The 14,064-nt window shown below is 39.2% G+C and overlaps 1 protein-coding gene across 13 annotated transcripts in view; it reads left to right on the forward strand.

Moving 5' to 3' along the window:
• The window catches only part of LOC143039425 (cytosolic carboxypeptidase 1-like), a 193,043-nt gene that overhangs the window by 117,507 nt on the left and 61,472 nt on the right, over window positions 1–14,064 (forward strand). For all 13 annotated transcript variants that reach the window (XM_076209461.1, XM_076209453.1, XM_076209456.1 and 10 more), the window contains 6 exons: window positions 363–494; window positions 7,958–8,101; window positions 8,316–8,531; window positions 10,341–10,592; window positions 11,361–11,529; window positions 11,863–11,997. In XM_076209461.1, coding sequence (XP_076065576.1) covers window positions 363–494; window positions 7,958–8,101; window positions 8,316–8,531; window positions 10,341–10,592; window positions 11,361–11,529; window positions 11,863–11,997 — 1,048 coding nt within the window. The remainder of the gene's footprint in view (window positions 1–362; window positions 495–7,957; window positions 8,102–8,315; window positions 8,532–10,340; window positions 10,593–11,360; window positions 11,530–11,862; window positions 11,998–14,064) is intronic.

Genomic DNA, 14,064 nt, shown 5'->3' on the forward strand with positions numbered 1-14,064 from the left:
CACCCCATCCATCCACCTCATCCTAGGACGTCCCCTCATGTTCACTCCCTCCACATCTGCCTTCCATACCTCTTTTACTAGTCTTTCTTCACTCATTCTTTCCATATACATATACATAAACATATACATATACATGTATATATACATATACATACATCTATATATATATGTATATATATATATATATATATATATATATGTATATTATATATATATATATATATATATATATTATATATATATATATATATATATATATATATACACACACACACACACACCAAAAGGCCTTTTCTTCCTTATAAGGTTGTTAAGTCTTACATGCAATTAATTTTTCTGTTATATGACTCCTTTCATTGCAGTTACAAATCAGATTATGCTTGGTAAGGATGGATGTGTGGCAACAATGGCTACCATTCTTTGCTCAGTACCAAAGAACCACTGGGGTAAACTCAAGTTTATAATGGAAATTCTTGCTCTCCTCACCAAAGCTAGTAAGTATACATCTAGTGCTTTCTAAAATACATTAAAAAAAATACCCTCTGCATTCATGTCCTATACAGTGTTCAGGGAAAATGCCTTGCCTTCTTTTTGAGCAGAAATGATAATGGTGACATGAAATTATATAACTCATACTCATAAATCACATAGAATAGATAGAATTTATTATAATTTAATTGGAGTATTTATCTATTTGTAAAAAAAGATTAGGATATTATAATCTTGCTTTGATCTTGGATACCTTAATGCATTCATGAAGATTGCCAGTGTTATGGTTTTTTGTTGCCAGAACTCTCAAGTTTTGTGATTATTTTTGGTCTTGCTTTATTGTAATTTTATTGTGTTCAGTTAGAGAAAGGCTGTCTAAATAAAGCTAAATTTATTTTCTAATCAACAGCCCTCTTTCTTATGTTTATGATTTCGCTGCTATTGTATTTTTAGTGTTCAGTGAGAGAAAGGCTGTCTTAATAAGGCTAAATTTATTTTCTAATCAACAGCCCTCATTCTCGTGTTTATGATTTCGCTATCGTCTAAGTGTATCTTTAGTTCTAAGACCTTTCTTTTTCAGGGTCATCCAAGGTTTCTTGCAACTCCTTCTTGGGCACCATTTTCCAATTCCCAAACACTTTTCGCTATTAATAATTCTTCTTAACATTGTTTTCATTGTGACTTTAACTCAGTGTTGATCACTTAGTAGTTGTTGTTCTGCTTTTTTTCTAATCTGAATATTTTCTAATATTTCTGTAGTTGTATTGTTTTATGTTATACAATGATTCTTTGCAAATTTACAAACTTCAGGACAAAAATATCTTGTAAAAAATTATAGATTTGAGAGACTTGACAAAATTACTTTAAATTACATTTACATAACAAGTTTTGATCACTTATAGGTACTTACAGGTATTCATACATACATATACCAAAGGCTTTTTCCTCCTACACGGGGGGTAGCCAAAAAGAAAAAGGCATAGAAACCACTCCAACCCATTTCATTTCCTATATATTCCACTCCCCTCCACCCTCCCCCTTACCTGTTAGAAGTAACAGGTATTCATAACTTACATATATAACCAAAGGCTTTAATCCCCCTTGTAAAGGGTTGGCCAATTCAGAGCATACAATTTTACTCAGACTCTATATTGGAGAAAAGTACAGTTTAGTTAACAATGTGGTGAACATATTGTACCAGTTTATTACAGTGTAGTTGAATATTCAGGCTTACACAATATACAAATATCCACACATGATACCCGTGATAGCGTGGGTGATAAATTATGTGCACACTGTGCTGGTTTACAATAGAAATATGCTGTCAGGCAAACTATCAGTCTCTAATGAAACTGAGCGGAAAATGACAAGTTGTCAAATAGATAATAAGATTGGTTAATTGATTAATTTATTGGAAATTATTACAAGACATTGCTTAAGTGTTTATCTAGATTAATCTTAAGAACTTGGAACAATTCTCTCTGTCATCTCTGTTGGAAGTTTCTTTCCTTCATTGACTATTTGGTTGGTGAAGGTATTTCCGTCTACATCTAGATTCCTTGTCTGGTTTGTATTCAGTGTGAAAAAATTAATTTTGCTGATATTAATTCCTTTAAGAAATGAAAAGCCTATATGAAGACCCTCATTGTGCTTCTGCTTTTGTAGATAAGAAATGTTCAGCTAATTTAGTCTGTTTTCATATGATTTGCTTTATATTTGATGTCAGTTTAGGTGCTCATTGCTGTACATTTCCAGTCTGTTATTGCATTTAACCACTTCAGTACAACTCAGATTTTCACGTGCAGCATCGTCTGCCATAGGTAATTTGCATCACACTACTCACATAATAAAATATAAAGTCACTGCTGTATTACTCATTCTCTTTTACTCTGAGTAATAATAAACACAGGAAACATGATCAAACCACTTCACAGACTCTGAGGGTAACTCACTTACAACTATAAAAATATATATATAATCAAGACGCCAACGTCAGCATGTTCGTGTACCCACTCGTGCCTCATGACACCTATGTAGACATCATTGTACTGAAGTGGTTAGTGAGATATGGGAACCATACAGAAATGGCCGATTCCATGTGTAAATGTCTTTTACTTAGAAAGAAAAAAAAAAAAATAAAAATTATAGTTTCCTAGCTGGATGATGGTACACAATGGAAAAGCATGCTAACAGTATTCAAATGAGAATGAAATTTCAATTTTGAAAGCTACTAGATAAATACTACATTAAATTCCCCATTTCAAGTAGACACCTGTAGGGTGCCACTGTCTTAGACCTCTATGAGAGAAGGAGTTTGTGACATTACAACAAATAATAAAGTTGGGTAAACACAATTAGGTAACTAGGAAGGATAATTGTATTTAATTTGCAAAAGAAATAGAACTTTGGCATGAACACACAGTAGTAATTAGGAGTTTATAAATCATAAGATATAACATAGTTTGAGAGCATGTCTTTTGTGAACTATTAAGTAAAGGAAATCTTAACATTTTAGGTGTGATTATTCTTTTATAAGTTTTGAATAACAGCTCTGCTCTGTACACATATTTGGGACATAAATATGGAAAGTTTATGCATGTCATCATTTACATGTCACACAGTAATGTTCACTTCCAAATAGAGTGAAGCTGTTTAACTTGTACATAGTTCATGAAACTCTTTGTATAAAATTTGGCATGACATATATATTCTAGTACTGATTTATTTGTCCCTATATGTTTTTAGATTATTTTATCTTTCCACCATCAGAAGCACAATCATTGTATTTATAGAAGTCATTGTGGTTATACATGTGTGTGTGTGTGTAATTCACTATGGTCTTGGGTCACATGTTGGACTCATGATCGACAGCTATTTCCCTCCAGGAATAGAGCTCAGAGCTCGTATATGACCATTCTATAGGTAATGCTGTGACCTTACACGCACACACACCCCTAACTTCCTGCCCACGAGAGTTGGAGTAATGACCCGCAGCACAGTGATACTGAAATTATTTCAGCCCTGATCTGGATTCAAATCCGGACCACCGTAGTGGGAGCCAGGAACTCTTGCACCACTGTGTGTGTGTGTGTGTGTACATATGTATATATATATACATATATATATATATATATATATATATATATATATATATATATAATGCACATACATATACCAAGGGCTTTTTCCCCCTTACAAGGGAGGTAGCCAAAAAGAAAAAGGCATAATAACCATTCCCACCCATTCCATCCCGAATACACTCCACTCCCCTCCACCCCTCCCTCTTATCTTGGCACCTCCTGGATGATGGGTCATCCCTGCATCTTGTCCACTGCCCTGGGTCAGAGGCAATGTTGCAAGACACAGCACATCCACAGCAAGGCCGCTACATTAAATCAGCGACCCCCCCCTCTCCGTTCCCTCATGCAGAAATGTAATATATATAATGTACATATGTATATATATAGTGGAGTGGAAGGAGGTTTCCTCAAGGATAATGTGGATGAAGATGAAACTGGGGAAGGAGATGTGGGTTTTTGTAAGTGCATATGGGCCTGGCAGTGAGAAGAGTGTAGAAGAAAGGGAGGCCTTTTGGATAGATCTAAATGAGTGCATAGAGGATTTAGGAAGAAATGTCAATGTAATAGTACTGGGAGACCTTAATGCTAGGGTAGGAAATGGTCCAATCGATGGAGTGGTTGGGAAATGTGGAGTTCCAGGAAAGAATCGTAGTGGAGAGTTGATGGTGGAAATGTGTCTAGAGAGTTGATGATAGCAAATACAGTGTTTCGGAAGAAAGTCAAACATAAGTACACATGGGAGAGGGTGGTGGAGGGAAGGGTGGTAGATAGAGCGCTAATGGATTATGTAGTAGTAAATAGGATTATGATAGGAAGAGTTAAGGATGTACATGTGCTAAGGGGAGAGGGTGGGGGAATATCAGATAATTTTTTGGTGGAAGGTAAGTTGAGAGTGGAGGATAGATGGAGAAAGAGGAAAGGGACCAAAGGTAGGGAGGTTCTTAGAGTGAACTCTTTGAATGAAAAGGAAAAAGAGAAGGAGTACGGAAAGAAGCTGAAGGAGGAGTGGGAGGGAGTAAAGGGTAGAGTAGAGCTGGGTATGGAGGAGGAATGGGGATGGTTCAAGGAGGGAGTCACAAAGTGTGCAAGGATGGTGTGTGGAACAAGAAGGACAGGGGGAAATAGAAGAAAGGGTAGTGAATGGTGGGATGAGGAAACAAAGAAAGTTGTAGAAGAGAAGAAGCGAGCTTTCACAGATTGGTTACAAAATAGGACGAGGGAGTCATATGAGACGTACAAAGAAAAGAAAAGAGAAGTAAAGCAAAAGGTAAAGGTTGCAAAGAGGAGAGCAGATGTGAAATGGGGTAAGAGTTTGACAGAAAATTTTGAAAGTAATAGAAAGATGTTTTGGAAAGAAATTAAGAGAGGAAGAGGAGGCGAATCAAGTAGAGAAGAAAAGGTAAAAGGTGCAGATGGAGAGATGATAATGGAAGAGAAGACAGTAAGGGGAAGATGGGCAGAATATTTTAGGGAGTTGCTAAATGTGAAGGAGGATAGGGAGGGAAGGAAAGATAGCTGCAGTGGGAAGTGCAAAGAAAATGAGAGTGATGAGTGAGGAGAATGGAGGAGAAATAAGGAAGGATGAGGTGAAGGCAGTTGATAAAGTGATGAGAGCAGGTAAGGCACCTGGTCTGGATGGATGCCATGCAGAATGTCTGAAAAAGGGAGGTACAGTGATGGTGGACTGGTTGGTGAGGTTATTTAATGTTTGCTGGAGAGAGGGTAAAGTGCCGGAGGACTGGAGGAGTGCCTGTATAGTTCCTCTTTACAAGGGAAAAGGGGAAAAGTGTGAATGTAGTAGTTTCAGAGGGATTAGCTTGTTAAGTGTAGTTGGGAAGGCTTATGGGAGGATCTTGATTGAGAGGATTAGGAGAGGAACAGAAGGAGTAATAGGTGAGGAACAGTGTGGATTTAGGACAGGTAGAGGTTGTGTAGATCAGATCTTTGTGGTAAGACAGATATGTGAGAAAGCTATAGGAAAGGGGAAGGATGTTTATTGGGCTTTTATGGATCTGGAAAAGGCTTATGATAGGGTAGACAGAAAGGCACTGTGGGAGGTTATGCAGATATACGGGATAGGAGGAAAGCTTCTGGGAGCTGTCAAGAGTTTATATGAGAGTAGTAGAGCTTGTGTCAGGATTAGAAATGGAGAGAGTGAGTGGTTCGAGGTAAAGGTGGGACTTCGTCAAGGATGCTTTATGTCGCCCTGGCTGTTCAACTTATACATGGATGGGGTGGTGCAAGAGGTAAATGCAAGGGTAGTGGGCAAGGGATTGGAGATGGTTAAAGAAAATGGAGAAAAGTGGGAGGTGAGCCAGCTGTTGTTTGCGGACGACACTGCGCTTGTAGCAGGATCGGAGGAGGGATTGAGGAAGTTGGTGGCAGAGTTTGGGAGAGTATGTGATAGAAGAAAGCTAAAGATAAATGTGGGTAAAAGTAAGGTGATGAGATGTACAAGGGGTGAAAGTGGCAGTAGACTGGAAGTGAGCATTAAGGGAGAGCGACTGGAGGAAGTGGATAGTTTTAGATACTTGGGTGCAAATGTGGCAGGGAAAGGTGGAGTGAAAGTGGAGGTAGAATGTAGATTGAGAGAAGCGAGTAAATGCCTTGGTGGATTAAAGAGTGTAATGAGGAATAGACATTTGGGAATGGATGCTAAGAGGAGACTGTATGAAGGAGTGATTGTGCCAACACCACTGTATGGGGCAGAAACATGGAACATAAGAGAAGAATAGAGAAGGAGTTTGAATGTGTTTCAGATGAGGTGTCTGAGAAGTATGATGGGGGTTACTAGGCTGGATAGAGTGAGAAATGAGGAGGTGAGGAGGAGAACAGGGGTGGAAAAGGAGCTGGGAGATAGGGTTGATGAAAGAATATTAGGATGGTTTGGACACATGGAAAGAATGAGTGAAGAAAGACTAGTAAAAGAGGTATGGAAGGCAGATGTGGAGTGAGTGAACATGAGGGGACGTCCTAGGATGAGGTGGATGGATGGGGTGAAGGGCTTTGGGGAAGAGGGGAATGTCTGTTGAGGAAGGACGGGAGAGGACAGAAGACAGGGGTGAATGGAGAATGGTTGTATATGGATGATGTTGTGATTGCATGAGGTGGAATGGGTGGGTGGATGGGGGGTGAGGTAGTATGTGTGAGCAAAATTTGATGCAGCCCGAAGGGATTTCTCCCCATCCTCTCATTTTATGCAATGGGGGGACGGAGAGCGGGGGTCGCTGATTTAATGAAGCGGCCTTGCTGTGGATGTGCTGTGTCTTTCGACACTGCTTCTGACCCAGGGCAGTGGACAAGGTGCAGGGATGACCCGTCATTCAGGAGGTGCTAAGATAAGAGGGAGGGTGGAGGGGTGTGGAGTGTATTCAGGGATGGAATGGGTGGGAATGATTTTATGCCTTTTTCTTTTTGGCTACCCCCCTTGTAAGGGAGAAAAAGCCTTGGTATATGTATGTATGTATATATATATAAACATATACATACATGAGGAAAATATTAGTTACACTGATAAGACCAAGATTGGAGTATGCTGTGAGACTATGGACACTCAGTACTAAAAAGAATATAAAGAAATTAGAAAGAATACAAAGAGCAACAACAAAGATGGCACCAAGACTTTCCAAATTGACATACGAACAAAGATTGTCCAAATTGGAACTACAAACTCTAGAATATAGAAGAGAAAGAAGAGATCTACTGACTATTTATAGAATTATGAAAGGAATGGAAATTCTAGATAGAGATGATTTATTAAAGTGGGACAAGAGAAAAACAAAAGGACATGAAAAGAAACTCAAAAAAGATAGTTATAGAAGAGATCTGAAAAAGAATAGCTTACTACACAGAGTGGTGGATATCTGGAATGAATTAGATAAGGCAATAATGTGTGCAAATACAATTCAAGAATTTAAGAACAAACTTGATGCTGAAAGATACAAAGACAGGTCACAACAAGCATAGCTCCCTTCCCATATAATACAACTAGGTAAATACAACTAGGTAAAACACACACACATGTCTAAGTTTTCACCACAACAATCAGGTTTTGGGAACCTTTTGGAAATGTATAACAAGAACTATTTTGAATCTTCAAAACTATCACTAGTGATGTACTCTAGAAAAGACTGATAAAAAGGAAGAGATAAAGACAATTAAATATTGGCTAAAATTCACTGGATTTTTTTTTTTTTTTTTTTTTTTTTTTTTTCATCATCAGTTCTTCCATGTCATTTTTTGCGAGCCACACTCTTCTACTAAAATGTAATTTTAAGATAGATTCAGGAACTAAGTACCCTCCACTCATAATAATTTTATGTACATGGAACTCTTCCCACTTCTTAATGAAAATTAATTTTGTCTTTTTTTGTTATATCTCCAACCAGAAAGTAATGTGGTGCGTTTGATCCGAGAAACTGCCATTCATCACATGTTGACCATCTTGGATTGCTGGGACAAGGTGGAAAGAAGGCATCAGATAAAGCTGCTCAAAGCCATCCTTGGCATTTTGTCACATGTTTGTGATTCGAGTAAGATATTTGTTATTTTGGGGATGCTGAAACTTGGTAGATCCTTATGTTATTGTATTAGTGAAATATGTGCATGATGCTAAAGGTTACATAACTTAAGTAAGATATTTGTTGTTTTGGGCCACTGGAATATGATATATATTGATATGTTATCCTTGAAATACATGATATTAAAGGTTGCATGTATGTAATAAGTTTGATATCTCTTTGGCAGAACACGGACGAAATGCTGTAGTCACACTGGGAGGATTGGAAATTACTCAGAAATTTATAACATCATGTCCTGGTGATAAGAAGTTTGATTCTCTTATTTCGAGCGCCACAAATGTGTTCTTAAAATGTGTGACTAAAGGCGAACTGCCCGTCTCATCCCATAAAGGTGCCATCAGGTTCAAAGTGCCGAGTGGGGATGGGTCTCCTATATCACCAGGTACTCTCTGTCTTCCTTTTTTTTTTTCTTTTTTTTTTTTTTTCTTTTTCTTTTTTTTTTCTTTTTTTTTCTTTTTTTTTCCTCCCTTTTTTTTTTTTTTATACAAAATTCAAGTATGTTATATGAGCAGTTGGTCTGTTTGTTGGATTTTGATTTGTTTAGTTATCTTTTTGTTTACATAGTTATTCATTTGTTTGTGGTGTTATACCAAGCAAGGAAGAAAGAGAGCAAAAGATGGCTGAATGGCAGGAGATTGTGGATGGATGAACAGACAATCTAACCCAAATGGATATTCTTGTCTGTTCCATAGATTTTTGAGTGGATGAGAAGAGGGTCAGTATATAATGAAGCAAAGTGGGTAAACTTTTCTGCATGAGGAGACAGAAAGAGGGGGGATTGCCAATTTAATGAAGTGGCCTTGCTGTGGATGTGCTGTGTCTTGAGACACTGCTTCTGACCCAGGGCAGTGGAGAAGATGCAGGGATGACCCTTCATTCAGGAGGTGCCAAGATAAGAGGGAAGAGGGGAGTGGAGTATGTTGGGGATGGAATGGGTGGGAGTGGTTTTTATGCCTTTGTTTTTTGACTACCTCCCTTTTAAACGGCTGGCATTGGTTGCTGCCACCGAGATCTAAGTCCATGACGCCTACGTGTGCGGCACCGTATGGAAGGGGTTAAGGGGGAAAAAGCCTTTGGTATATGTATGTAAGTGGGTAAAGTCACACTGGCTATTGGGCCATTCAGTGGAAGAACTGTTTCATAGCATTGCCTTTGGCTCAAGTAGCATGGAGGGGAATATACATGAATTCAAATGCAAACTGGATGTGGAGAGATACAAAAACAGGTCAAAAAGAGCATAGCTCTAGTCCCGTAAAATATGACTAGGTAAATACATAAAGTGCTAAGATGGGAGGATTAATTCATGGGTTTTGGATTAGTGTCAGGTGTGTGCATGCTTTGGTTCACCCACGCCTCTTATAAGGAGGAGAAGACTCTTCAGTATGTTGAAATATTTACCTATACTTGTTGCATTGAGAAATGGCCATTAGGGCGGAGCACTGGGAGTCCCCCTGTGTTGCCACATATAATTATTTTATAATTTTATTTTATTTTATATTTTTATAATGTTGCCACATATATTATAATTTTTTGTCACACACCACCACTGAGGTAAAAATCAAAGCAATGTTTTCTATACAAAGGTTTCATTTCTTCGAGTCATAGATATGGTATATGAGCAAGAGAGAGCGACATTGCCGCTACATCTATTCTCTGGCCCCGCCCCCCCTCACACTGCATTCAGTGTGAGCCGTGCGGGCTGTGTTATTTGTGGAGATGTGGCTACACTGGGAAATCTCCTAACCCCACCTTAGCGGTCACTTCTCGTTGCGCTAACTATAGTTGTATCTTGCAAGAAGGGGAGCAATGCACATGTATCTCATAGTGTCTAGTTTGCTCTTAAATTCATGTATAGTCTTTGTACACACTATCGTTCTATCCAGTTTGTTCCAGATATCCACCACTGTGTGGATTTTTTTTTTTTTTTCGGGTCTCTTCTATAACTATCCTTTTTGAGTTTCTTTTCATGTCCCCTTGTATTTCTCATATCCCAATTTAGTAAGTCCTCTCTATCAAGGATGTCCATGCCTTTCATGATTCTGTAAATGGTCAGTAGGTTGCCTCTTTCTCTTCCTTGTTCCAAAGTCAGTAATTTCAATTTAGCCAGTCTTTCCTCATATGTATGTACATGTTCATTTTGTTCCTTCAACTTTAACAGAGTATGTTATCCATTTATTTTCTCTTACTTCAGAAAATTCCAGAGAAACTACGCCTGGAACTGAAGTTGATTCATCAGATGAGGAAGACGAAGGGGAAGAGGAAGAGGATGATGAAGAAGCTTACTGTGATTTCAAGAACCTTGATTTAGCTGAGTACTGCCCCCACCGCACACAACCTGATGATCTCCTAAAACTGGCATCCTTCTTTCCTGAGCTGAATGGTTTTGTAGTGCCTGGAGGTACAGGGTTCATGGATAGTCTTGCGTCAGCAAGGAAAGAGAGAGGTAAGGTAATTGCTTAATGAGGTGGATCAAACTTAACCACTTCATTATGACTCAAATTCTCATGCGCAGCATTGGCTGCCAAACGTAGGATTCATCACACTACTCACATTATAAAATATAAAGTCACTGCTGTATTACTCATTCTCTTGTACTCTGAGTAATAATAAACACAGAAAACATGATCAAAATAGTTCACAGAATCTGGGAGTAATTCATGTACAATTGCAAAAATATATATACAGTACTACCTCTCATTAATGGACTAAAAGGGGGGTAACGGTGTCGGTTGATGTGAATAATATGTTGATTTGGAATGGTTTTTGGGTGACATAGTGATTGCACGCAATAAACAACAGCACCGAAAACATAGCAAAAACACCGCAAACACAGCTAATTAATGTCCATTAATGAGAGATAGTACTGTAATCAAGACGCCGATGCCAGTGTCCTTGTGTACCTACTCGCTCCTCATGACACCTACGTGGGCATCATTGTACCGTAGTGGTTAATGGTGGGTAGCATAAAGTCCATCAGTTATTGCAGAACCTTAGTTTTCATCTACTTGCAGTAGCCACTCTCTTAGTATCTTTATCTAAAATGTGTGTTTTTAAACATATATAGAATAATTCAATGTCATTGTAGAACTTAAATTGAGAATTTTTTTTTTTTTTTTTTTTTTTTTTTTTTTTTTTTTTTTTTTTTTTTTTTTTTTTTTTTTTTTTTTTTTTTTTTTTTTTTTTTTTTTTATCATCTTGTTTGATTTGACAGGAAATGGTTGTGACATGCAGTCAGAGAATCCCAGTGAAATGTACATCAGGTCCTCCATGTGCACCAAAAGTCTTCTGCAGTTTGTAAAAGTGTCGTACCCTGATATGACAGGAAGCTGTGGTCCTAAAGCCCTTGAGCCCCTTTACGCCAAGGATAGAAAAGTTTGCCGGCAAGTATATCATCGTAATTCACACATTTTACTCCTTCAGTTTTCTGATTTATTTACCAATATGTAATGAATTGGGAAAGGAACTCTCCAGATATGATTGAGACATTGATTCCAAAATGGTTAGCTAATTTTCTAAACATAATGTTACCAATTACTAATGATGCTTTTAATAACACGCTTGTATATGTACACTTGGTGGTACAGTAGATCCATCATGGTAGGTGTGCAAGCATATATATAAGAATTTTCATATATAACTTTCACATTGTTCTTAGGCATTCTGTTTAGTCGCAGTCTAATTATTTTTACCAAATATTCTTTTTTGTATACCAGGATGAAAGCCTTAGCGACAATCAAGAGAGTTCTGCAGCCAGATTTATACATGCAACGTGTTGTCTATGATCTTGATTACTTACTTGAATCAGACCACACCAAACAACTTATCACACCAACAAGCAGCTCTTTAAGGTATCGTACTAATCCTGTAATCCTTTAAAAACAAAATATATGAACTGTTTCAATTATCGCTAAATTGTCAAATAAGATCTAGAAACAGGTATTCATCTGTTTACACATGTTCTGTTAGCGCATTTTTGCTTTAGCATGCCATGTAACTATCTTTTTATTTATATACCAGAGGTTTTTTCCCCCTTACTAGGGAGGTAGCCAAGTCAAAAGCAAAGTACCCACTCCCACCCATTCCACTCCCTCCCATTCCACTCCCATCCACCACCCTTTCCTCCCTCTCATCTTAGCTCCTTGTGGATGAAGGGTCATCCCTGTATCTCATCCACTGCCCTGAGTCAGAAGCAGTGCAGCAAGACACAGCATATCCATAGGAAGGTCACTTCACTTAATCGGTGACCACCCCTCTCCGTCCCCTCAGGCAGAACAAGAGAACACAGGGAGAAATCCCTTCTGGCTACATCAAGATATCATTCATACATACATACATACATACGTATATATATATACCAAGGGCTTTTTCCACCTGACAAGGGAGCCAAAGTGAAAAGCCATAATTCCACTCCCACCCATTCCACCCCCATTCACCACCCCTCCCTCCCTCTCATCTTGGCTCCTCCTGGATGACGGTTCATTCCTGCATCTCGCCCATCACCCTGGGTCGGAATCAATGCAGCAAGACACAGCACATCCACAGCAAGGCCATTTCATTTAATCAGCGACCCCCCATCCCCTTGTATAGTAACATAGAGGACAGGGAGAAATCCCTTCAGGTTGCATCAAAATCATTCACACTTAACCACTCCCTAATCTCCCCTATCCCCCACCCACTCCCTTCCATGGATCACAATATCATACATACACAGCCACTCTCCACTCATCCCTATCTCCTGCCTTCTCCCTTCCTTCCTCAACAGACATCCCCCTCTTCAATGCCCCTTTCACCCCATCCATCCATTCCACCCTCTGTCATCCCCTCATGTTCACTCCATCCACCTCTGCCTTCCACACTTCTTTCACTAATCTTTCTTCATTCATTTGTTCCATATGTCCAAACCATCCCAATACTCATCCATCAACCCCATCTTGCATCTCCTTTTCCAACCCTACTCTCCTCCTCACCTCTCATACAAAACCATTCATACATACATACATACATATACCAAAGGCTCTTTTCCCCCTTACATGGGAGGTAGCCAAAAAACAAAGGCATAGAAATCACTCCCACCCATTCCATCCCCTACATACTCTACTCCCCTCTACCCTCCTCCCTCCCTCTTATCTTAGCACCTCCTGGATGATGGGACATCCCTGCATCTTGTCCACTGCCCTGGATCAGAAACAGTGTTGCAAGACATCACATCCACAGCAAGGCCGCTTCATTAATTTGGCGACCCCCCCTCTCCATCCCCTCATGTAGAAAAGGAGAAGATGGGGAGAAATCCCTTCGGGCTGCATCAATTTATTTCTCGTACAGACTCCCGCACCCCCCCATCCCCCACCCACTCCCCCTCATGCATCACAGCATCATCCATACACAACCCTTCTCCATTCACCCCTATCTTCTGTCCTCTCCTGTCCTTCCTCAACAGACATTCCCTCTTTCCCAATGCCCCTTTTACCCTATCCATCCATCTCAGGGTTGCCCCTCATGTTCACTCCTTCCACCTCTGCCTTCCACACCTCTTTTACTAATCTTTCTTCACTCATTCTTTCCATGTGTCCAAACCATCCCAATACTCTTCCATCAACCCTATCTCCCAATTCCCTTTCCACCCCTATTCTCCTCCTCACCTCCTCATTTCTCACTCTATCTAGCTTAGTAATCCCTATCATACTTCTCAGGCATTTCATCTCAAACACATTCAAACTCCCTCTCTCTTCCTCTCTTTATGTTCCATGATTCTGCCCCATACAGTGCTGTCAGCACAATCACTCCTTCATAGACCTACAAAAAGCATTTGATAAGGTACCACACAAGAAACTATTTAGAAAAATAGTATCAATAGGTGGCATCAAAGGAAAATTGTTAGAATGGTTGGAAGACTTCCTGACTGGAGAAAAATGAGG

This window comes from Oratosquilla oratoria, chromosome 26, assembly GCF_046742065.1.
Source record: "Oratosquilla oratoria isolate Oo_2021 chromosome 26, ASM4674206v1, whole genome shotgun sequence".
Taxonomy (NCBI): domain Eukaryota; kingdom Metazoa; phylum Arthropoda; class Malacostraca; order Stomatopoda; family Squillidae; genus Oratosquilla; species Oratosquilla oratoria.